Here is a 22,584-nt window from a genome sequence, read left to right as displayed (position 1 = left end):
ATCAACTGCCTTAGTAAACTATTTTAGTTAATTTGTTAAATTGTCAACAAGCTTGTCGGGTGCTCTTTTGTAGTACCTTACACTGGCTATCTTTTCCTTCTTTCCTCTCCCATAGTTGCTAAAAAAAACAGATGTGTTGAAATGAGTCCAAAAACCACAATCAGAGGGGCTTGGTTTCTTCCAAGTCAGAGGATGACTGTCTTTTCCCTTAGAAAACAAAGTTAACCCTTTTCTATGTTTATGATAGAGAAATAAGCCAGTCTCTATTTCAGTCACTGTTTTATTTTAGTTTTATTTTTAATAGAAGAGGGGAAAGCTTGCTATAAATACAACTGATCTTTTAAAACAAGAAATGTACCATCTTTGCAAGCTAGTCATTTGTAGATCTTTTATTTCCAAGCCAAAATGCCATCATTAGAACTTTTCTCTCCTTTTTATTCCATCCACCCATATCTGAAAGTGTATTATTCTGTGTTCCTTCTGGCATGTCAGGGGTTTGTCTGGGCTGAAGACCACACACTGGAAGCACAGGGAGACCCCCGGATCAGCATGAGGAGAGGGGGCTGGGAGACCCCACTCTCATCCCCCCATAAAAAAGCCAGATTTTGCCATCTTTGCTAGCACCAAGATGCTTTGAAAGGAGAAGCTGGAATTCTTTCATGTTTTCAAAGCTACAACTGCTAGTTTATACAATCTTAATTTCATTCATATAACCAATCCTTTTTCTCTTATCTTTTCCATGTTTCTTAATGGATTTTTCCTAGAACATTTGCCTTGATTTTTCCCTTTTTCACCCACCAGATACAAGCATTCTATTTCTTGCCAAGCTGACAGATTTCAAAGTAGAAGTATCCTATCTGATATGAAGACTTAGGCCTTAAAAAGTCTGTTAATGAGGTTACTTGTCTTGGCATTTACCGAACGTCTAACTTTTATTTTGCTGAACTCTGTTGGCCTTAAAGGATTTCTCAGTGGCTTAGCAGTAATTGGGGTAATGAAGACACTGGCACAGGTAATTGCCTTTGTTTTCTTGTGGCAGAAAAGCTTTTTTCCACCTCTGCTAAGTCCCACTAAAATGAAAACTCAAATAGTGATCACATAAAGAAATTAGTGTGTGAACTAGTTGCTGCATATTAGGAATTCTGTGCAAGATTTTCTGAATTAGCTTAGAACCTCTTTAGCAGTACCTGCAGATTGTTTAGAGTAAACAATGGGGTAAAATAGATTTTTTTTTTCGTGAAATAACACTCTAAAAGGAATAAGATATGGTTTATTCTTAGTTGTCACTGAGGTATACATGTAAGATTGTATCATATGAGGCATCTTTTAGACTGAAGAAAAGATGTTATCCTGTTAGAAAACAGAATGAATGTATGGTCAAATTTAATGTGGGCATATTGAATTACTTCTTGTTCAGTTCCTAAGAGGACCGAGAACATTCCAGTAACAAATTGTCAAGAGTTGTCGGCCATATTTAATTATCTTAAATTATGTAGATGGAATGGACCTTCATAACAGTTGGCTCTGTAAAGAAAAAAAATTTAAAAGCTTAGTATTCAGGTGCTTATCACCAGAAAAAAATGGCTTCATTCAGCTCCTGAATTTAGCTGACTGCCGTGATTGCATCAACAGAGCACCTAATCATGTAGCCGCTATGAAGCATCACAATTATTTCAAGTAAATCTGCTTTCTAGAATGTGGGAACTCCGTTTTTTGATAGTTTTGGACTGTAAATTAAAAATGGGGGGAAAGGGCTTCCCTGGTGGCGCAGTGGTTGAGAGTCCGCCTGCCGATGCAGGGGACACGGGTTCGTGCCCCGGCCGGGAAGATCCCACATGCCGCGGAGCGGCTGGGCCCGTGAGCTATGGCCGCTGGGCCTGCGCATCAGGAGCCTGTGCTCCGCAACGGGAGAGGCCACAGCAGTGAGAGGCCCGCGTACCGGAAAAAATAAATAAATAAATAAATAAAAATAAAAACGGGGGGAAAAAAAGCTGAGAAGCTAATACTTGAAGAATGTTTTTAGGTTGTAATAGTGCGATTAAGAGCATGAACCTGGAAGGCAGACCGCCTTGGTTTGAATTATGGTACCCAGCCTTTCTGTGCCTCAGTTTTCTCATCACTAAAATGGGGCAGTAATAGTACTTCATAAGGTTATGGGGATAACATGAGTTAATATTTGTAAATAGTGCTTGGCACGTGGTAAGCACTATATAAGAGTTAAAACTCTGGTTTAGTAGCTGAATTAAACATTGGATTATGAAGATGTCCATCTTCAAAACTTAATGAACATTAAATTAACTTTCCTCTATGTTTTACTTTCATCTTTCTCAAGACACAGTGTTTTTTACATGAGTGTAGTTTGTCCAGATTGCAGATGGGTTTATAGAGCCATATTTAAGGAAAGAGCATACGCATATACACTTTTCATTGTGTTCTTTTAAAAAACATCCCCAAACTGCTGGGTTGTCGCATATGTGGTAGAAATTCCCACTCTCCTGCCACGACTTCTCCAGTCTAGAGCATAGGTAGACTTCAGAGAAATAAAAACCTCATGGAAATATTTTAGTGGCAGTTAACTCCTAACTCTTGGTGTTGGCAACTGGGAAGCTGTGAGACGGTAATAAGTGATGTGTACACGTAAAAGAAGGGAGTGTGGCATGTGGTGTGCGTCCTTTATTTAGCAAAACGTTGGATTGTGGGGAAATTGTTTGCATTTCATTTAAGTGTTTCTGTTTGTCTCATCATAAGAATCCCCTGAAGATTGTGGAGATTCTCGTTCGGTAGTTTAGGAGTAGAGCCTGGGAACATATACTATCTTTTAAATTAACTAATAGACTTTATCTTTAAGAACATATACTTTTAACAAGCATCTCAGATGATTATGAAGCTAGGGCAAGGTTTATTGAGTTAAGTAGTTCGTCTGTCTTCTCTGAGCCCCAGCTTTCTCACCAACAGAACCAAAGATTTGACTGGAAAGATGGTCTACTTCCTCATTCACTGTTAGGATTTTGTGATCCCTATTTTCCAAGTGATTATGATACCAAAGAAGAATTCCAGTATGTGTGATGGAATATGAGTTGAGGAAATTAGCCTTCTCTTTACCAGAAAAACTAATTCAGCAAACTTTTAAAAATGTCTTAAGAAAGAAAAAAGCTTTCTGATAAAACAGCAAGCTTCAAGTAATTATTAGTAATTTGGTTTCTAAGTACTGACAACGTAAGGTAATAAAACATCCAGGGACTTCCCTGGTGGTGCAGTGGTTAAGAATCCGCCTGCCAATGCAGGGGACACGGGTTTGAGCCCTGGTCCAGGAAGATCCCACCTGCCGCGGAGCAACTAAGCCCGTGCGCCACAGCTACTGAGCCTGTGCTCTAGAGCCCGTGAGCCACAACTACTGAGCCCACGTGACACAACTACTGAAGCCCATGCGCCTAGAGCCCGTGCTCCGCAACAAGAGAAGCCACCACAATGAGAAGTACACGCGCGGCAACGAAGAGTAGCCCTCACTCGCCGCAACTAGAGAAAGCCTGCGCGCAGCAACGAAGACCCAACACAGCCAACAATAAATAAATAAATATAAATTTTTTTTAAAAGTCCAAAACTCTGGTAATATGTATTGTCTTCTGTTTATTGGGGGGGGGACAATGTTTAAAGTATTGCTATTTTAGAATTAACAGTCCTGGGCTTCCCTGGTGGCGCAGTGGTTGAGAATCTGCCTGCTAATGCAGGGGACACGGGTTCGAGCCCTGGTCTGGGAGGATCCCACATGCCGCGGAGCAACCAGGCCCATGAGCCACAACTACTGAGCCTGCGCGTCTGGAGCATGTGCTCCTCAACAAGAGAGGCCGCGATAGTGAGAGGCCGGCGCACCGTGATGAAGAGTGGCCCCCGGTTGCCACGACTAGAGAAAGCCCTCGCACAGAAACGAAGACCCAACACAGCCAAAAAAATAAATTAATTAATTAATAGAATTAACAGTCTTTATATTTAGCAAGTTTAGTAAACTTTTGAGCAGTTAAAACTTTCTCTTTATTGGTCTTATTCTAATCCACGATAATTCTTTCACTTTGTCTAGTTATCACCTGAATATAATTGCTTGGTAATACCTTTCCCATTCTTCACAGTGTCTCAGAACCCAGTCTTTGTTTAGCTAGAGAGTCATGCCTCACTGCCCGTGAGGACACAATTGTCCAGCAACAAGGGATGTTCAACAATCAGCAAATTAGTATTGAGTATTCTATTCTTGAGCCAGTGATTTCTTTAGGTGATAGTAAAGGATAATTGGGGGCATTTAGCACACTTACCCGGGGGTTAATTTTGAATCTTTTTTTTTTTTTGATTTATTTTTGGCTGCTTTCGGTCTTCGTTGCTGTGCACAGGTTTTCTCTAGTTGCGGAGAGTGGGATCTACTCTTAGCTGCGGTATGCAAACTTCTCATTGCGGTGGCTTCTCGTTGCGGAGCACGGGCTCTAGGCGCATGGGCTTCAGTAGTTGTGGCACGCGGGCTCAGTAGTTGTGGCTTGTGGGCTCTAGAGCGCAGGCTCAGTAGTTGTGGCGCACGGGCTTAGTTGCTCCACGGCATGTGGGGTCTTCCAGGGCCAGGATCGAACCGCTGTCCCCTGCATTGGCAGGCGGATTCTTAACCGCTGTGCCACCAGGGAAGTCCTCGTGGGTTATTTTTATCCTCAAAGCCTTCCCCAAGCCTGTCTCATGGTAGAATAGCAGGTTTTTCTTAGGCTCCACAAAGTGATGGCCAACAATTGACATGAGTTGATGTTGGTTTTGTTTGGTTTTGGAGGGGAAGGGGAAGCCTTCAGAACTTATATATATCTGTATACTTTGGATAACAATATAGAGCTCCAAAGTCATAATTTTTTTTTTTTTTTTTTTTTTTTTTATGCTGTACGCGGGCCTCTCACTGTTGTGGCCTCTCCCGTTGCGGAGCACAGGCTCCGGACGCGCAGGCTCAGAGGCCATGGCTCACGGGCCTAGCCGCTCCGCGGCATGTGGGATCTTCCCGGACCGGGGCACGAACCCGCGTCCCCTACATCGGCAGGCGGACTCTCAACCACTGCGCCACCAGGGAAGCCCCAAAGTCATAATTTTGAGGTTACTTTCCTTTGGATGAATTTAATTCCTTAAGTTTGGGACACATTAATTAATGAATTTCCGTTAAGCCGGTTATACCTCTAGAACACTTTTTTTTTTTTTTTTCGCTACTAGGGCCTCTCACTGTTGTGGCCTCTCCCGTTGCGGAGCACAGGCTCCGGATGCGCAGGCTCAGAGGCCATGGCTCACGGGCCCAGCCGCTCTGCGGCATGTGGGATCCTCCCGGACCGGGGCACGAACCCGCGTCCCCTGCATCGGCAGGCGGACTCTCACGGCAGGCGGACTCTCAACCACTGCGCCACCAGGGAAGCCCATAGAACACTTTTTAGGATGTACAGCTTATTAAAACTGTTTAATGCATGTGCTATTTTGAATTATATACTTTACATATCTAATTGTGGTCCATGGTGTTTAATCTCTTTTAGAAACTGGATGGCTTCTACAGGGAGCCAGGCCTCGGATATAGACAAGTTTTGGGAGTTCTTCAGTGATGGCGCACCTCCCACCAAAAAGCCCAGGTAAACAAGGGAAGGGGATCCAAGGATCCCCTTTTCAGAGGAAATCACCACTGATGGTAGATAATGAAAAATAACGAACTTGCCCTACATCCCAGTTGGCATCGCTAATTAATATTGGCCTTCATATAAAAATTATTTTGATTTTGCATTTAATTTCTATTTTTTATCAAGGTCAGAAAGGTATATAATTTTAAAAGTCAGGTCTTCAAGGCTCATGGTGCCTCACCCCCTCCTCAGAGGTAATCACTTTCAACTTTGTCTGTTTCTTCTAATATTTACATCCACACTTTTAATACTGTATGTGTACTGCTGTTTTTTAGTTTGGGGTTTTACCTGTTTCTAATTATGAAAGGTAAGGATTAGCCTTGCTGTCCTGAATCCTCCCCTCATCCATCCACAGCTGCCCTCCCCCCAACACACACACCATGGACACTCCTCACAGCCTCCTAGTGTGTTTTATATCACAATTTTTGGTTTACTATTTACATTGTATGACTGTATAAATAGTATTCATAGCTGAGCCTAATGTGTTATCATTATGTTTCTTTCCTTGTCCATTTTTTCCTCCAGGTTATTAAAGATTGTCTCATTTCTTTTTTTTGGTTTGCTTTGTTTTCTTTGAACCTATCAATTTAAATTCAGACTCTGTGACAGAGAGTAAACCTCCTAATCTGCTGACACACGTCAGTGATGTACGAGTTTAAAGTTGCTCCATGGCTTCTTCCCTCTGGACAGGTGTACTCCAGGCCTGCCACATTGCTGCTGTCTGCCGTTTTCCTTTCCTGTCACCCTGGGAATTCCTTTCACATCTCTCCTGTATTGGATCCTCTGTTGCCTGGATCTTATGTCTTCCTTTTTGGCGTACTCCTTCACTTTGCTGAAAAATACCTCGTTAGCTTCCTTAGTAAGGATTCAGAGGAGAAAAGTTTTGGGAGACGTTTGAAAATGTCTTTATCGTACTCTTACATTGATTTGATGATTTGGCTGAGTGTAGAACTTTAGATACGGACTCATTTTCCTTACAGTTAATGAAATCATTGCCCATTCTCTGCTAACATCTCAAGTGTTCCTGCCAAAATAGCCACTCTCTTCTAATTCCTAGTCCTTTGTATTATATGACTTCTTTTTCTTTTCTCATTAGAAACTTGTATGGTTATTTTATTCTCAGTAATCTGAAATTTCACAATGATAAATCTTCATATGAATCTGGATATCAGGTAGCTCTTTCAAGCAGGCTACTAATAATTTCACTTTGGAGGAATTTTCCTGTGTTACTTATTTGATAATTTCCTTTACAGTTCTTTCTGTATTCTGTCTTTGTAGAATTCTTGGTATTCAGATGTTGGGCCTTTTGGGTAAGTCTCTACTTTTCTTACAGCTTTCTATCACTTTTGTTTTTACATTCTACTTTCTCAAGAGATTTTCTCAGTTGTATCTCCCAACCTTATGAATTTTTTATTTCTGTCTTTTTTTAATAGAAATAAGAAATCTTTTCGTTTGCCCAGTTTTTTTTATAGCATCCTGTTCTGTTGCACAGATGCCATTTAAAAAAAAAAATCTATGTCAGGATGTCACTGTTTCCTTTTCACTTTTTCTCCCCTTTCCCAGATTGTCTCTTATTTTCCCCAAGTTCCTTTCTATCTGCTGGTTTGTTTGGGTATAACTCTCATGCTGGGGATTTTGTTCAAAGGTAAGGTGACCCTTATTTTTCTGCTCATATTTAAGAGAAAACACTGAAAAGCCAATGAAGACTCTGTGTGTGACGAGGGCCTTGGTGGCTGGTGGGCCTCCCTGTGGGTAACAAGCATGGGCCAGGTTCCACAGCCTGTGGGACTCTGTGGGTCTTTTCTCTCATGCTGGCCATTTTCCCCAAAGGGAGCTCCTCCCATCTCCTGACCCCATGAGGTTGAGGTGCAGGCATAAGGTTGACTGCCAACGTCTGGGAGTCTTCCTTTAGGAGAGGGGAGCAGGGGAGAGTCTCATATTTCTTATACAGAATGTACACAGTCCCCCTCCCCAAGCTGTGCACGGTGTTCTCAGATACAGAACCCTCTGGTGGAAGCTCTCTGGAGGACAGGCCTCCTGTCCTAGAGTTCTGACCACTTCTGACACAGCCTTGCAGTGAATTGACCCTCCACCTTCAGCTGTGCCTGAACATTCCCAAGCTTCTGCAGAGGGAATCAGCTCTTACTTGACCGCTTCTAAAATCTATTGACCTCTTTTGTCTGCTTTTCCTATTTTTGTCATCTTTTCCTATTCTGCTTTTTATGAATGTATGCCTTCTTAAAAAATTACTATTATTTAGTGTTCTAGGAAGAACCAGAGGTGAAACATAACTGTTAAATTTTTCCCTTTTAACTGGAAGTCTTAAATTTGGAAAAATCACATCTCACATCTATAATGTATGAGGTAAAGAATTCAAATAGTACAGCACATTCAAATGGAAAGCAAAAATCCCTGTTCTCCCCAATCCCCAGAGTTAACCACTATTTACAGTTCTTATGAATGCTTTAGAAATTTTGTTTTCTTTTCCATTATGGGTTATTACAGGATATTGAATATAGTTCCCTGTGCTATACAGTAGGACTTGTTTATTCATTCTATGTGCAGCAGTTTGCATCTGCTAGCCCCTCCCTTCTAGACATTTTAAGTATATGTTTGTGTGCGCTTCACTTTCTTGATCCCCTTGAACTGAAATGCATTTTTCCTTGTTTGCTTCTAATGTCTATTATCAGTCTTCCGGAGCAGACTAAGCTTTTGTGGCCAAGGACTCCATGTGTATGGTGCTTTTTGAGTTTTTTCATTGGGAATTGGGAATAGGGACGGCAGTTCTAGAGGTGGTTTCTTCAAAACCAGCTTTCTCAAGGCTAAAAGTACCTTTCCCTTGTTGCATTATGCCAACATGCAAATCCTTTTTCTGTTCGTTGTATTATGTGGGCAAAAGGTCGAGAAGGGCAGTTTCTTAGGAAAACACATTCCATCAGCAAAAATTAAAGTGCATAAACATATTTCAAACAGATTTTAATATAGTTTCAGGATGAAGGGGTCGTGGAGAAACAAAACACAAAAATTTGTGTCAAAACACAAAAATTATCTCACACAGAAGTCAGGACAGAACTCAGTGTTTATCACGGGAAGAAAGGAATGTTTTCCACCTTCTGTCATATCGGTTGAATAGTTCTTTATTTAGGTATGTAAAGCTTTTGTGTTTTCAGAATTCTGTTGGCCACTATTTTTTTTTTTTTTTTCCTGCTTGGGGATATCTAGAACAAAGCCGAAGGCAAATGTGTTCCCATATTTGACTATCTCATACTCAACTTTAGTCATGTTCATTTTCGTCTTTGTGTTCACAAACTTTGGGCTTTTTTTAATTGGCTTTTCTTTCATCTCCTGTTTTGCATTTCTCAACAATAGGAATTTCACATGTGGGGGGTTTCTTTTCTCTCTGGAATCCAAATCAAATCAGACATGTTTTTTGAAATTTATGTTTGTTTAAAATATAATTTAGTTATCAGAACTCAAATGAGTGGTGCTACTTGGACCTTTTCCTGATATTAGTGGGTTTTCTTAGGTTGAGAGGACTACAAAGGAGAAGATTGGTCTTACACGATGCTCTTTAGGATTTCCACAGTAGGGTTATTACTTTCTCAGCAAGCACTGGCACTACTGTGCTCACACTACTTTGGCAAGGCATCAAGCCTGTGCTTGTCATCTTTGCGGCTGTAGGAGTTAGAGCTGAAAACCGTGGCTTTGGACAGTCTTTGTGCCTCGTGTCTGTTGGACGTTCCCAGTCATCTCATTTGTTTGACTTTTTCAGGAAGCTGCTCCCAAGCCTGAAAACGAAGAAGCCTCAGGAGCTCGTGCTGGTGATTGGAACAGGCATCAGTGCTGCGGTCGCACCCCAGGTCCCAGCCCTGAAATCCTGGAAGGGGTTGATTCAGGCCTTACTGGATGCGGCCATTGATTTTGATCTTCTAGAAGATGAGGAGAGCAAAAAATTTCAGAAATGTCTCCATGAAGACAAGAACCTTGTGCATGTTGCCCATGACCTCATCCAGAAACTCTCTCCTGTGAGTACTCTTGTGTGAGCCCTGGCATTCGGTCTTTCCTAAAACCAGACGCACATGCTGAATGCAATAAGGAGATTTATGTTTCTAGCCTATAGATTTGTATAACATTTGGTTCTTCTGCAAAATGTCAGTTTATGGACCCCCGAATCATGGTAGTTACCTTGACCTCATTTCAGTGTGTGTGGGGGGGGGCGGGGGGGTTGGTGATGATGGTGATGATAATGTTGTTGAGGCCTTTGTATGTACAAAATGAGACCACTGTCCCATTATTGCTGTGTTTTAAATTTACTTTTTCTACACTCACTACTATAAAAGCTGTGTTCCCTGGCATCCATGCCTTTCAGGGAACCTCAGAAAGATTAGAGATAATTCTTATTTTGTGGATGAAGCAACGCCAGTTTTTAATGTTCCTTTTAAAGGCAATCATTCTGCTGCAAACTTTAGCAAACTGAGCTGGAAATCAATTCCTGAATGATTTAAGGACCTCCTTGTCTTGCTTCGTTTTAAAAATGTCTTAAAAATCAGGATTCACTTAAGATATATTTGGAAATAGTAGAGTAGCCAAAGCATATTTTAAAGCTTAATGAATTAAGTGCACCTTGAAAAAAAATGTAACTCTTATGCCTTAAAAAGTCAATTATCAGTGTTGATTTTTTTCCCCCTACGCCCTAGGGCCTATAGGAAAGAAGTGTCATTAAGTGTTAACCTGAAAGGCATTAAAAAGTATTGATAATTCCCTCCTAGATCATGACTCATTCAAAAACTTAGGGCCTTTTACTTCATCTTTTCATTTCTTTGTGCTTAATTGGGGTAAAATGTTACTAACCTAGAACAATATAAAAAATTAATAGACTTTAAAGAGCTCATGGGACCCTCCACCTCATACCATATACAAAAATTAGCTCAGTGGATTAAAGAACTAAATGTAAGAGCTAAAAACTATAAAACTCTTAGAAGAAAACATAGTTTTAAAGCTTCATGACCTTGGATCTGGCAGTAGTTTTTTAATCATGACACCAAAAGCACAAGAATCAAAAGAAAAAAGAGATAAACTGCACTTCACCAAAGTTGTAAGAGCTACTAGGCTCACTGAGCATTATCAGGAGAGTGAGAAGACAGCCCCCAGAATGGGAGAAGATGTTGACAATTCATATATCTGATAAGGGTGTAGTGTCCAGAATGTATAAAAAAAAACTCTTATAACTTAATAAAAACGCAAATAATCCATTTTTTTCAATTTAATTTGTTTTTGAAGTATAGTTGATTTACAGTGTTGTATTAGTCTCTGGTGTACAGCAAAATGATTCAGTTATACATATATTCTTTTTCATATTCTTTTCCATTATAATTTATTACAAGATATCGACTGTAGTTCCCTGTGCTATACAGTAGGACCTTGTTGTTTATCTATCTTATATGGTAATTCGTATCTGCTAATCCCAAACTCCTAATTTATCCCTCCCCCTGCTTTGCCCTTTGGTAACCATAAGTTTGTTTTCTATGTCTCTGAGCCTGTTTCTGTTTTGTAAATTAATTCATTTGTATCATTTTTTAGATTCCATATGTAAGTGATGTCATATGATATTTGTCTTTCTCTGTCTGACCTACTTACTATGGTAATCTTTAGGTCTATCCATGTTGCTGCAAATGGCATTATCTCATTCTTTTTTATGGCTGAGTAGTATCATTGTGTATATGTACCACATCTTTATCCATTCATCTGTGGATGGACATTTCGGTTGCTTCCATGTCTTGACTATTGTAAATGGTGCTGCTGTGAACATAGGGGTGCATGTGTCTTTTTGAATTAGAGTTTTCTCTAGATATATGCCCAGGAGTGGGATTGCTGGGTCATATGGTAGCTCTATTTAAGGAACCTCCATACCGTTTTCCATAGTGGCTGCACCAGTTTACATTCCCAGCCACACCCTCTCCCGCATTTTAAATAATCCAGCTTTTAAATGGCAAAGGATTTGAATAGACATTTCTCCAAGGAAGATATACAAATAGCCAATAAGTGCATGAAAAGATGCTTGACATCATTAGTCATTAGAAAAACGCAAATCAGAAACTATGTCAGATACCACTTTACACGCACTGGGATAGCTAGAATCAAAGAGTTGGGTAATAAATGTTGATGAGGCTGTGGAGAAACTGTATCCCTCATACGCAGCTGGGATTGTGAAGTGGTGCAGACAGGATGGAAAATAGTCTGGCCATTTCTCAAACAAATAAATAGAGTTGTCATATGACCCAGCAATTCCACTTGCGTGTATATATAGATAGATAGATAGATAGATAGATATAGATACAGATATAGATACACACACACACACACACACACACACACGAGAAATGAAAGTGTATGTCCATACAAAAACTTATAAACAAATCTTTATAACATTACTCATAATGGACAAAAGCTGGAAATAGTGCAGATGTCCATCAACTGTCAAATAGATAAACAAAATGTGGCATATTCACACAATAGACTATTACTTGCCAATAAAAAGGAATCAAGTACTGATACATGGTGCAATGTGGATGAACCTTTAAAACATTATGCTGAGGGGAAGCCAGTCACAAAAGACCACATGTTAGAGGATTCCACTCATACGAAATGTCCAGAGTAGGGAAATCTGTTAGAACAGAAAGTAGTTTAGTAGCTGCCTAGGACTGGAGCAGGGATGGAGGACAGAAGGGTGATAGTTAAAGGGTACAGGATTTCTTTTTGAGATGATGAAAATTTTCTAAAATTGACTGTGATGGGGAGTTCCCTGGTGGCCTAGTGGTTAGGATTTCGGGCTTTCACTGCTGCAGCTGGGGTTTAATCCCTGGTCGGGGTACTGAGAACCTGCAAGCCGCGTGGCACAGCCAAAAAAAAAAAAAAATTTGACCGTGGTGACAGTTGCACGTATCTGTGGATATACAAATAACCACTGAATTGTGCACTTCAAATAGGTGAATTGTATGTTATGTGAGCCATATCTCAATAAAACTGTTAAAAATAAAGGTAAGAGGATGGAAAATCTGTATGATCCAAACAGTAGTCAATGAAAGTGAGGGTGGCTGTGTTAATATCTGTGAAGTACACTTGAGAGAAAAGAAGAAGAAAGCATAATTTTTTGATGTTCAAAGAAATACAAAATTGTTGTCATATAAAAAGGTAATTAAAGAGTATATAGAGCCAAAAAATAAGGGAAAAGTATTAAAGAAGTGTGTCAGCCCGGTAATAAAAATATTGTCTTTCTGGGGGAAAAAAGAAAGAAAGAGCTCATGAGGACAGAGAGTGCTGTATTAGTCCAGCAAGTCTTGTCTGCATGGTGCCGTGCCACTCGGCCGGAGCCTTCATTCATCCTTTGAAAAGGTCTCCTGAGACTAGAAAGCATGACCTTGCTAGGTGGGTTAGTTATGACTGAAAGTAATGAGAGGATTTAAAGTCAGTGTCAATAAATGTATACTAACCAAACATCAAACTGGAGTCACTAATTATCTTTGGATGAAGATTTCGTATTCACCTTAAAGTGTAGTCGTAGTGTCAGTTCCAATAGAGTAGCAATTATCAAACTTTTTGGTCTCAAGACCCCTATATATGCCTAAAAATTACTGAGAATCTCAAACAGCTCCTGTTTATGTGGGTTATATCTATTCACATTCACTATATTAAAAATTAAAACTGAGAAATTTTTAAAATATTAAATTCATTTAAAAATAATAATAAGCCTGTTACATGCTAACATAAACAACGTGCTTATCAAAAGCAACTATATTTTCCAAAAACAAAAATAAATTAGTGAGAAGAGTGGTATCGTTTCACGTTTTGCAAATCTCTTCAATGTCTGGCTTAAGTGAAAAGAGATTCTCATATCTGCTTTACGTAGTCAGTTCGGTGTCTTTGTGAGGTTTTGGTTTAACTATACAAAAAAATCAGGGCTTACAGGTACATACTTGGAAAAGAGAAAAGTATTTTAATAGTCTTTTTGGATAATTGTAGATACTCGTTGTTGATACTACACCAAAAATTCAGTAAGTGATGGTTTCCTAAAGATTAATAGCCATAAAGAATCTGATATCAGATCATATCCATGTTATTGGTGATATGGAATCTGAACTTCCCTTACACTGTTGCATTAAGATCCATGATCCATCTTCTACCCATGCACGGTTTTGTAACATTACCCATTGGGAAAATACTGCTGCACTGAGTTATACATATCTTCTAGATTTTGACAGTAGGGTTATTTCATTACACCATCCAAAAAAATTGCATCCATTAATATCACCACCAATCTCATCACAAAGGTATTTGGAAGCTGTCAAGCTCATGGTGGCAGATAAAAGTTTTCTAATAATCTGAATTTTGCTTGAAAGCTCAGCTTTTATCATTGGCAACAATGGCAGCGATCATTGGCTAGTTTTTCCTGGAAATGACAGGCTCACTTCATTTATTTTTGCAAGAATGCTGAGAATACTCAAATCTGAATAATCATAGTTTGTCTGCCAGTCATTCTTTCAAGTAAAAATGATGTTTGATGAAAAAAGGTGGCTAGTTCAGTTTAAAACTCAAAATAATCATGTGAGTGTCTGGCCTCAAGACCCCCATCAGAGTGGGAAGTGCTTTGTGTGTACTTCCTGTTTTTCTTTACACAGAATATTACGACATGTACTTGAGGGTCAGTATTTAGTACAATTAATAATTTTTACTGCTTCATTAAGGACATTCTTAAGTGAAACTGGCATTCTTTTCTTACTGTAAGTCTTTGGTAGTGAAGGGTACTACTGTGATTACTGGCACAGCTGGGTTCCACCGTGCCTGTGTCCTGATTCATGCCAAGGCGCCAGCAGTTTTACCTACCATTGCTTTTGTACCATCAGTGTAAATATCAATACAGTTTGAAAGACAAATATCGCCTCAATATTATTATGAAAATAATTTTGACTTTGCAGACCCCTTAAAGAATCTTAGGAGGGCTTCCCTGGTGGCACAGTGGTTAAGAATCTGCCTGCCAATACAGGGGACATGGGTTCGAGCCCTGGTCCAGGAAGATCCCACATGCCACGGAGCAACTAAACCCGTGCGCCACAACTACTGAGCCTGCGCTCTAGAGCCCGTGAGCCACAAATACTGAGCCCACGAGCCACAACTACTGAAGCCCACGCGCCTAGAGCCTGTGCTGCGCAGCAAGAGAAGCCACCGCAATGAGGAGCCCGCACACCGCAACGAAGTAGCCCCCGCTCGCCGCAACTACAGAAAGCCCGCGCACGGCGACGAAGACCCAACGCAGCCAAAAATAAATACGTAAATAAATAAAATAAATTATTTTTTAAAAAAAAGAATCTTAGGAATCCGCAGGATCCATGGGCCACATCTTGAAAAACACTCCAATAGGGGATATGTAAGGAAAAAATATAGGCAACCCAAAGGCTTAAAAGAGAGACACACACATAACACACATTTGGGGAACTATGAAGACTCTCTGAGTATTTGCTATTAAGAAATTCATATTATTGCATTTTTTTAGGTGTGATAGTGGTTTTGCAGACTGTTTTTTATATGTAAATGGGAATCCTTATCTTTAAGGAAACTGTTGAAGTATCTGAATGATATGATGACTGGGAATTCCTTCGGAAAAAATTCAGTGAAGGGGGTGGGATATGGTGGAGGGGAGTTTAGGTTATACAGGATTGGCCATGTGTGATAATTGTTGAAATTGGATGATGGGTACTTGGGAGCAGGGGGTTGTGGGGAGCACTGTGGAAGCAGGGGGCGATAATACTCTCCTTTTTACTTTTGTGTGTCTTTGAAAATGTCCTTTTATGGGTTTTTTTTTTTTGTTGGTTTTTTGGGGGATTTTTTTAAGAATCTAACAAACAACAGTAACATTACAGGGTTAATAGGACCATCTGCTGAGCCAGTTTCTTACAGTAGGGAAATGCCATTGCAAAAATCTTGCGTTTCAGAACCGGAAAGACTGTGCCATTTTTAAAGGCACTGGGACCCTGGGCAAATCACTTAGCGTCTCAGAATCTATTTTTGCACCTGTAAAACTGGGATAATGCTACTTATCCCACTTGAAAAATAAGTGAGAAAATGTATGGGAAGTGTCTGGCACATAGTAAATGCACTGTAAATGTTAATAACCTTGGTGAAAATGAGTCAGGATTTTTTTTGTAGATTTTACTATGTCTGGGATCAGAAGGATGGGACTTACATGGTAGGAGGAAATGAAGCAACATTGTATTCAGTTCACTGTTTTAAATGAATGAGAAAATGTCCATAAATATGTGTGGGAGTTTGGCATTTCCTTTTGACCTTGGAACCTCCTTGTTTGTTTTCATTCTTTTGTCTTTACTTAGAGAGGCCACTGGTGGGAAATTCAGTTCTAGGGTCACCTGTTTCAAGAGAGAAAAAGTTGATTTTAAGTCTGAGGAAATCGATGCAGCTATAGAAGCCGCTTTCCTTCCTCTATGTTGATATGCAAAATGTAATAACTGAAAGAGGACCCAAAGATAGTTAGCTAAAATAAGTGACTCATGACTTTATCTCCAGACTTTAACCTTTTGTATTTCTTTTCTTAGAAGCAAGGAAGTATATCCCTTGCTTACCTGATTGTATACCCAGGTGTTTTTATCTGTGTGCATAATAATTAAACTGGTGCTGGCTTATTAGTGTTGTTTAGCTGTGTGTGTATGAATCAGAGTACAAAATGAAGGTATGAAAGATGAGGAAGTTCTTAAAATCACCATAATCTTTAATTTTAACTTAATTTTCATTTTTTGAATGGGTATTGTATTGTTTATACACATTGCAGAAATCAAAATGATATAAAAGGTGTACATCCATCATGGCATCTCACTCGCACCCATGGCTTTGTCTACCTCCTTTCCCCGACTTGCCCCCAGTTGGTTACCACCCTTTTTGAGTATCCTTCCAGTGTTCTTTTCTGTAAAAACAAGCAAATAGGATTCCATTTATTCTTATTTCATTGCTTCCATCCCCATGTCAACAGGTAGCATTCTAGACATACTGATCTGTACTTGTTTGTTTTACGTGACAGTATATCCTGGACATCTTTCCATACCAGTTTCCTGTATATGGATACTTGGCTTATTTCCAGTCTTTTACTGTCACAGGTAACAGAGCAGTGATAATGTTGCATATGTCATTTTATTTGTTTGCAATTACGTCTGTGGGATATATTCCCGGAAATGAGACTGCAAGATTATAGGGTACATGGATCGTAATGTTGATGGACATTAAAGGGGCACCATATTTTTTATAACAAATCTAGAACAGTGCCTGGCATTCAATAGTAGTTGACTCTTGCATGTATGAAATTCAGTTTCTTCACTGTTCGTTTGTGATCAGATTGTTCATTCTGAGGTTGCCTGTGGGCTGCTAATATGTGACGTAATAATTTATGCCATGATGTAAAGAGAGCGGACAGAAGTTGAAAAACATGACCCACATTCTTAGCCACATAAATCGTGGGCTGTACCATCTAGTTAGCCCTAGAAAGGAGTCTGAGCCCACTGTAACAGGGTACAGTGAGAAGCCTGTCTTGTAAATGTAGCATAGAACAGCGATCGACAGAACTAGACAAACTTCTGGGCGTGTCATCACCAGGCAGAGGTACTGTTTCACCTCTGTGCACTCATTTTTCTCCTGTGAAAATAAGTTACCATTTACTTGGGAGGTATAATGAAAAAATGGATAATTTTATAAAATACTTTGAAAAAAATAGGAAGCACATTTGGCAAATTGAAGCGCGCTTTATGAATCTACTGACGTGGTTCCATGGAAACAGATCTTTATCGGCGCATCATGCTGTTAGAAAGGTATACAAGGGCAACCAGGAGGGTAGGGGACCACTTTGAGGAATAGCAGAAGGATTATGGCTAGTCTGCTGTCTAGCAGCTCCTTGCAGTTACTTGGAGTTTGAATGGGGAATAATGGGGCCTTTAAGAACTGATTCTTGCTTCGATATTATCTAAGGGAATGGTGTTGCAGGAATAAGATAGGGATCAGGTATTAGTTATAGCACACTGCATAGTTACTTTCCTGTTTCAAATTCCTCTTGTCCTAGGGATCACTTTGCCTTTTAAGTTAGAAAGCCAACTTCCCACTTGAGATTAGTGTTATATTTCCTCATTAGTTCTCAGAGATATTTAGTGTAGTATTCAAAACAAACCGGGGAAAGCAGTTATCTAAATGAACCATTTGTTAAGAAATAGGGAGTCTGTTCAGAACTGATCAGTTTCGGTATTTTTAACAGTTGCAAAATGCAGATTTTTGGTAACCATTATCATGTACTGAATATTCTCCCTAGCAGCCTTGTAAACAAGTTGCTGAATTATATACCAGGGAAAAAAACAGGCAGGGAAAAGGTAAGCAGTTTGTCCTAAATCCATCAGCATCTGTAAAAAGCACCTAGGATTCGAAAAAGACATGTTAAACCACATTTAGAGCTGTCTTTTAGTGGTTATTCCCTAGATAAGGAAAGCTTAACAGAAAGTATTCTTACCTGAGGCCTGCTTAAAGGGTAGCTGGAGCTGTGCTTTCTGCCCCAGTTTTCCTTTAGTCTGGGCAATAGTCATCTCTCCTCGCCATGCCCATCTTCTTCATTCTATAAAAATGCCTATTTGGAGAGCGTGTGCTTCTTTGCATACGATGTAATAGTGCGGATCACTCACTGTGTGCTAAAGTGTTGAGCTGGCAGTTGGCATGTATCCTCCTATTTTCCTTGTTAGAACCCTGTGAGGGAGACAGTATTTTACTTTTTTTTTTTTTTTAATATTTTGGCCATGCTGCGTGGCATGTGGGATCTTAGTTCCCCGACCAGGGATCAAACCCATGTCTCCTGCAGTGGAAGCACAGAGTCTTAACCACTGGACCTCCAGGGAAGTCCCAGAGACAGTATAAGTGCAAAGCACTCTGCAAAAAGTTGCTGTTATTTAATGAAAACAAATGACCTACCAAAACGCTAGAACTAACTTATCTCTCTTATATCCCTCCCCAGCGTACTAGTAATGTTCGATCCACATTTTTCAAGGACTGTTTATATGAAGTATTTGATGACTTGGAGTCAAAGATGGAAGATTCTGGTAAACAGCTTCTTCAGTCAGTTCTCCACCTGATGGAAAATGGAGCCCTGGTATTAACTACAAATTTTGACAATCTCCTGGAACTGTATGCAGCAGATCAGGGAAAACAACTTGAATCCCTTGACCTTACTGATGAGAAGAAGGTAAAAAATAAAGGATTAGTTTATCTCTTCAGGCCAGTGGATTGTATCCTCATGAGAAATACTGTTTTCTGGTTGGGATATTGTATAGTACTGGCATTTATGGAGAGGTAGAAAGGGAGACTGGTTGGATTTTTGGTTTTTGAGATAAAAATCAATGTACAGTAAAAAGCACAGATCTTAAAAGTGTTCAGTTCTGTGAGTTTTGACAGTTTCACCCGATTTTAAGCAAGATTATAGGAAGCCATTTGAACTGTGAAATGTAAATCTTTTAACACTAGATAATATCAGGTGGGTGCAGTATTGATTTAGAGTTCTCTGTTAGGATATATTCTTCATGGCATCTGTTGGAAATGTACGAAAGCTACTTTTTGATGTCTGAAGAGCAAGTTTCAAGCCAAATGACAGCTGGGTTGAGATGAGTATTCAAAGGACACCTCAGCAGACTTCTTTTTTTAATGTAGCCCATACTATACCTAAGCCATCTCCCATAATATGGAATTACAGATGTCCATCTATGTCATCTAATGAGAGAAGGCTTTTATTAGAATGGTCACCAGAGGTTGTAATTTGAAATCTAGCACCAATGGGATATTCTACAGATAACACCATTTAATTGATGAAATACACTGAAGCCATAAAAGGGAAAATGTTTTCATTGTCATAAAAAGGTGTCAGAGACGTAATGATTGAAGAAGGAGGGGGGGATAAAAACCAAACAGATTATAAACCGCCACAGGGTCTCATTTGTCCTGCCCTGTAGTTTTTGTAATTTGCCTTCATATTTTGTTTTCCTGGGAGCCTGCCTTTGTGTCCCACTTAGAGCCCAGCTAAGTAGAGTTTGAAGAGACAAATGACTCCCCCACTGGCACTCATGTCACAGTACTGCCTCTGCCAGAGCAGTAGCTATAATGCCAGTCTTGTGATTTTGCTGACCCTGAAGTCGAGTCGTAAAAGGAAATCCAATTTAGAGAAATGGTGCCGAAAAGACTGGTTTTCTCTGGCTGGAGTGTTTTCCACCTGCTGCCTCCATGCTTTGTATGGCCAGCTCCTTCTTCACCTGTAAGTCTTCACTTACGAATCACTTCCTCTGAGAGGCCTTCTCTGACCATCCGAATTAAGAAAGGACCCACCCTTATTTTCTGGTTCATTTTTTCAGTGAAGCACTTGATATAACTTTCCATTTTCATCTTGGTTTGTTTGTTTTCTGCCTGTTTGCCCCAGAGGAATAGCAACTCCGTTTGGACAGGAACCATGTCAGCCCTTCTTAACCTAATGCCAAAGATAGTACTGGGTACATAGTAGGTGCTCAGTAAATATTTTTTGAATTTATAAATGGTTGAATGAAATTTTAAAATGAATGGCAAGAAACAGCTTCCGTGCTGTTTCTGATACAATCTCCAGAGATCATGACCAGCATCAAAAGCATGAGGGCCTTTTTAAAGTTAAGGGTATCAATCAAACTTGAAATTTTCCTTCTCGTTTTCATCCTGGAGTCTCAAGATTTACTTTGTATTTTAGTCCACATTAGGGGCAATATTGAAGTTTAAGGGTTAAAGCCGTTGACTGGCCGTCAGAATAGAGCCTGGTAATACTCTATTTCTAAATCTCTGTGCCTCTTGACTGTTTTTCCCTAATCCATACCTTATTTCTCTAGAATGTTAAAAATAAATTTATACTGTCTCAAGTCCTTGGGAAAGTGGAAACATGGGATCCAGTTGGCCCTTATTATCATTGTCATCTAAATAATCGTTCTTCATTCGTAGCCTTTTAGGTAACTCAGAGGTGACTGAAGTGATTATTTTATCGCTTATCAATTGCTGCACAAGAAATCACCCTGAAAACTTTGTGGTTTAAAACGATGTTTTATTTGCCCGTGATAATGTGAATTTGCTACTTGAGCTGGGCTGATCGGCTCAGCTGGACAGTTCCGCCGGTTTTGCAAGTGACACACATGGCTGCAGTCCTCTAGGGGCCAGACTAGGTGGTGTTAGATGGCCTTGCTTGCATGTCTGTCGGTGCAGGCAGTCGGCTGGGCCATCAAGCTTCTTCACATGGTAGCTGGGTTCCAAAAGCAGCAAAAGAGAAATAAGACTCATTGTGCCAACATTTTCCAAGCTTCTGCTCTTGTTTGCTAATGCCCCGTTGGCTAAAGCAAGCCATATGGCCAAGCCTGGAGTAGGTGTGAAAGGGGACTAGACCAGGGCATCGATACAAAGTTTGACATCTTGGGGATCCTTCCTGAAATGGTCATCCAGAGCTGTCATGTATGTCACCAGTGGAAAGAGCCCTGTGGTTCCTGCAAATTATGACAAATAAATTCTAATTTTTGCTTGTTACTTTCAAAGAGAAATCACCAGACTTGCTGCCCTCATTCCTAACAGTCATGCCTGAAGTAGAAAGTGAGGCCACGTCGGGTGGCCACATTCTTGGCCTGTAGTATCATGAAGCTGGAGAGTTATGTCAGAAGCCTAGTCCTCAAAAGAGCCTCTTGCCCATTGGGACCTTGAAGCAAGTGCTCAGCCCTGCCCACCTGGTTGAGCTGTGTTTGTGTTGTGCAGGTCCTTGAGTGGGCTCAGGAGAAGCGGAAGCTGAGCGTCTTACACATTCATGGGGTCTACACCAACCCTAGTGGCATTGTCCTTCACCCAGCTGGGTATCAGAACGTGCTCAGGAACACTGAAGTTATGGTGAGTGGTGCTGACCTTGCTGCTCTCGGGAAAGCCTTCCTGGGAAACCTCTAAATACACCACTGGTCTTCCAGGGATAACAGTTTCTTCTCATTAATTAAAATTGGAAGGCTGGGACTTCCCTGGGGGTCCAGTGGTTAAGACTCTGTGCTTCCAATGCAGGGGGCTCGGGTTCTATCCCTGGTCTGGGAACTAAGATCCCACATGCCATATGGCAAGGCGGGAAAAAAAAAAAAAAAAAGGAAGGCCAAGCATTCTTTCCTGTGCTTCTTAACTTGTGGGTGTGCATGCCATCTTTGGAAATGTCAAACATCTCTTCAGGTGTCAAACTCTGAGGTTTTACTTTGTTCTTGATTGACACCCAGCAGATGGCACTCTGTTATTGGTGTCATTTTCACATACAAAGAAGACTTACTACCCTTCATCGTTCGGTATATATAGTGTTAATGGCCCTCTCTATGCCAAAACTAATTTATGCAGCTTTTCACTGACCAATCACTACTAGAGCATACATTCTAAAGAGATTTTATATAAATGGTGATGGTTTTATATTGAATCATCACACTTATTCACTTATTGCTCACTGGAAAACATAGAAAAAAATTTGGATAGGGTGATAAAATGGAGGCTTTGTTTGTGAAAAAAGACTGAGAAAATGTGATGTATTCTAAAGCATAAGGGGACTTTTTTTCACCTGTTCTTTCCCTGACATGCGTTATAGCTGCATCTATCATCACTATCATTTCTAATATTTTTATATTTATATATGTGTAGTGTGTATGTGTGTATATATATATATACACACGTATATACATGTATACACACATGTATATATTAATGTTCTAAAGTGTCAGGCTTTCTTTGAGCAAATCTGGTGATGGAATTCTCTTCTCTAATTATCCACGGCTTATTCTGTTAAGCAAAAAAGGCAGATATGGTCAAGAAAATGGGA

At 40.1% G+C, this 22,584-nt stretch overlaps 1 protein-coding gene across 9 annotated transcripts in view; it reads left to right on the top strand.

Annotated features, from left to right (window-relative positions):
• FAM118B (family with sequence similarity 118 member B) overlaps window positions 1-22,584 on the top strand; it is a 53,800-nt gene that overhangs the window by 24,634 nt on the left and 6,582 nt on the right. For 8 of the 9 annotated variants that reach the window (XR_003676347.2, XR_003676342.2, XR_003676343.2 and 5 more), the window contains 4 exons: window positions 5,535-5,627; window positions 9,445-9,697; window positions 18,718-18,945; window positions 21,504-21,632. Coding sequence is in view for 2 of the 9 variants with exons in the window: in XM_028477352.2 (XP_028333153.1) it covers window positions 5,535-5,627; window positions 9,445-9,697; window positions 18,718-18,945; window positions 21,504-21,632 (703 nt within the window). In the remaining 7 variants the exon portion in view is untranslated. Of the gene's footprint in view, window positions 1-4,403; window positions 4,422-5,534; window positions 5,628-9,444; window positions 9,698-18,717; window positions 18,946-21,503; window positions 21,633-22,584 lie in introns of those variants that run through there. The other variant, XR_008619537.1, reaches the window with a different exon arrangement.

The sequence above is a fragment of the Physeter macrocephalus genome, chromosome 16, assembly GCF_002837175.3.
Source record: "Physeter macrocephalus isolate SW-GA chromosome 16, ASM283717v5, whole genome shotgun sequence".
Lineage (NCBI taxonomy): Eukaryota > Metazoa > Chordata > Mammalia > Artiodactyla > Physeteridae > Physeter > Physeter macrocephalus.
Note: the sequence above shows the minus strand (reverse complement) of the source record. Positions and strands in the feature narration are given on the sequence as shown.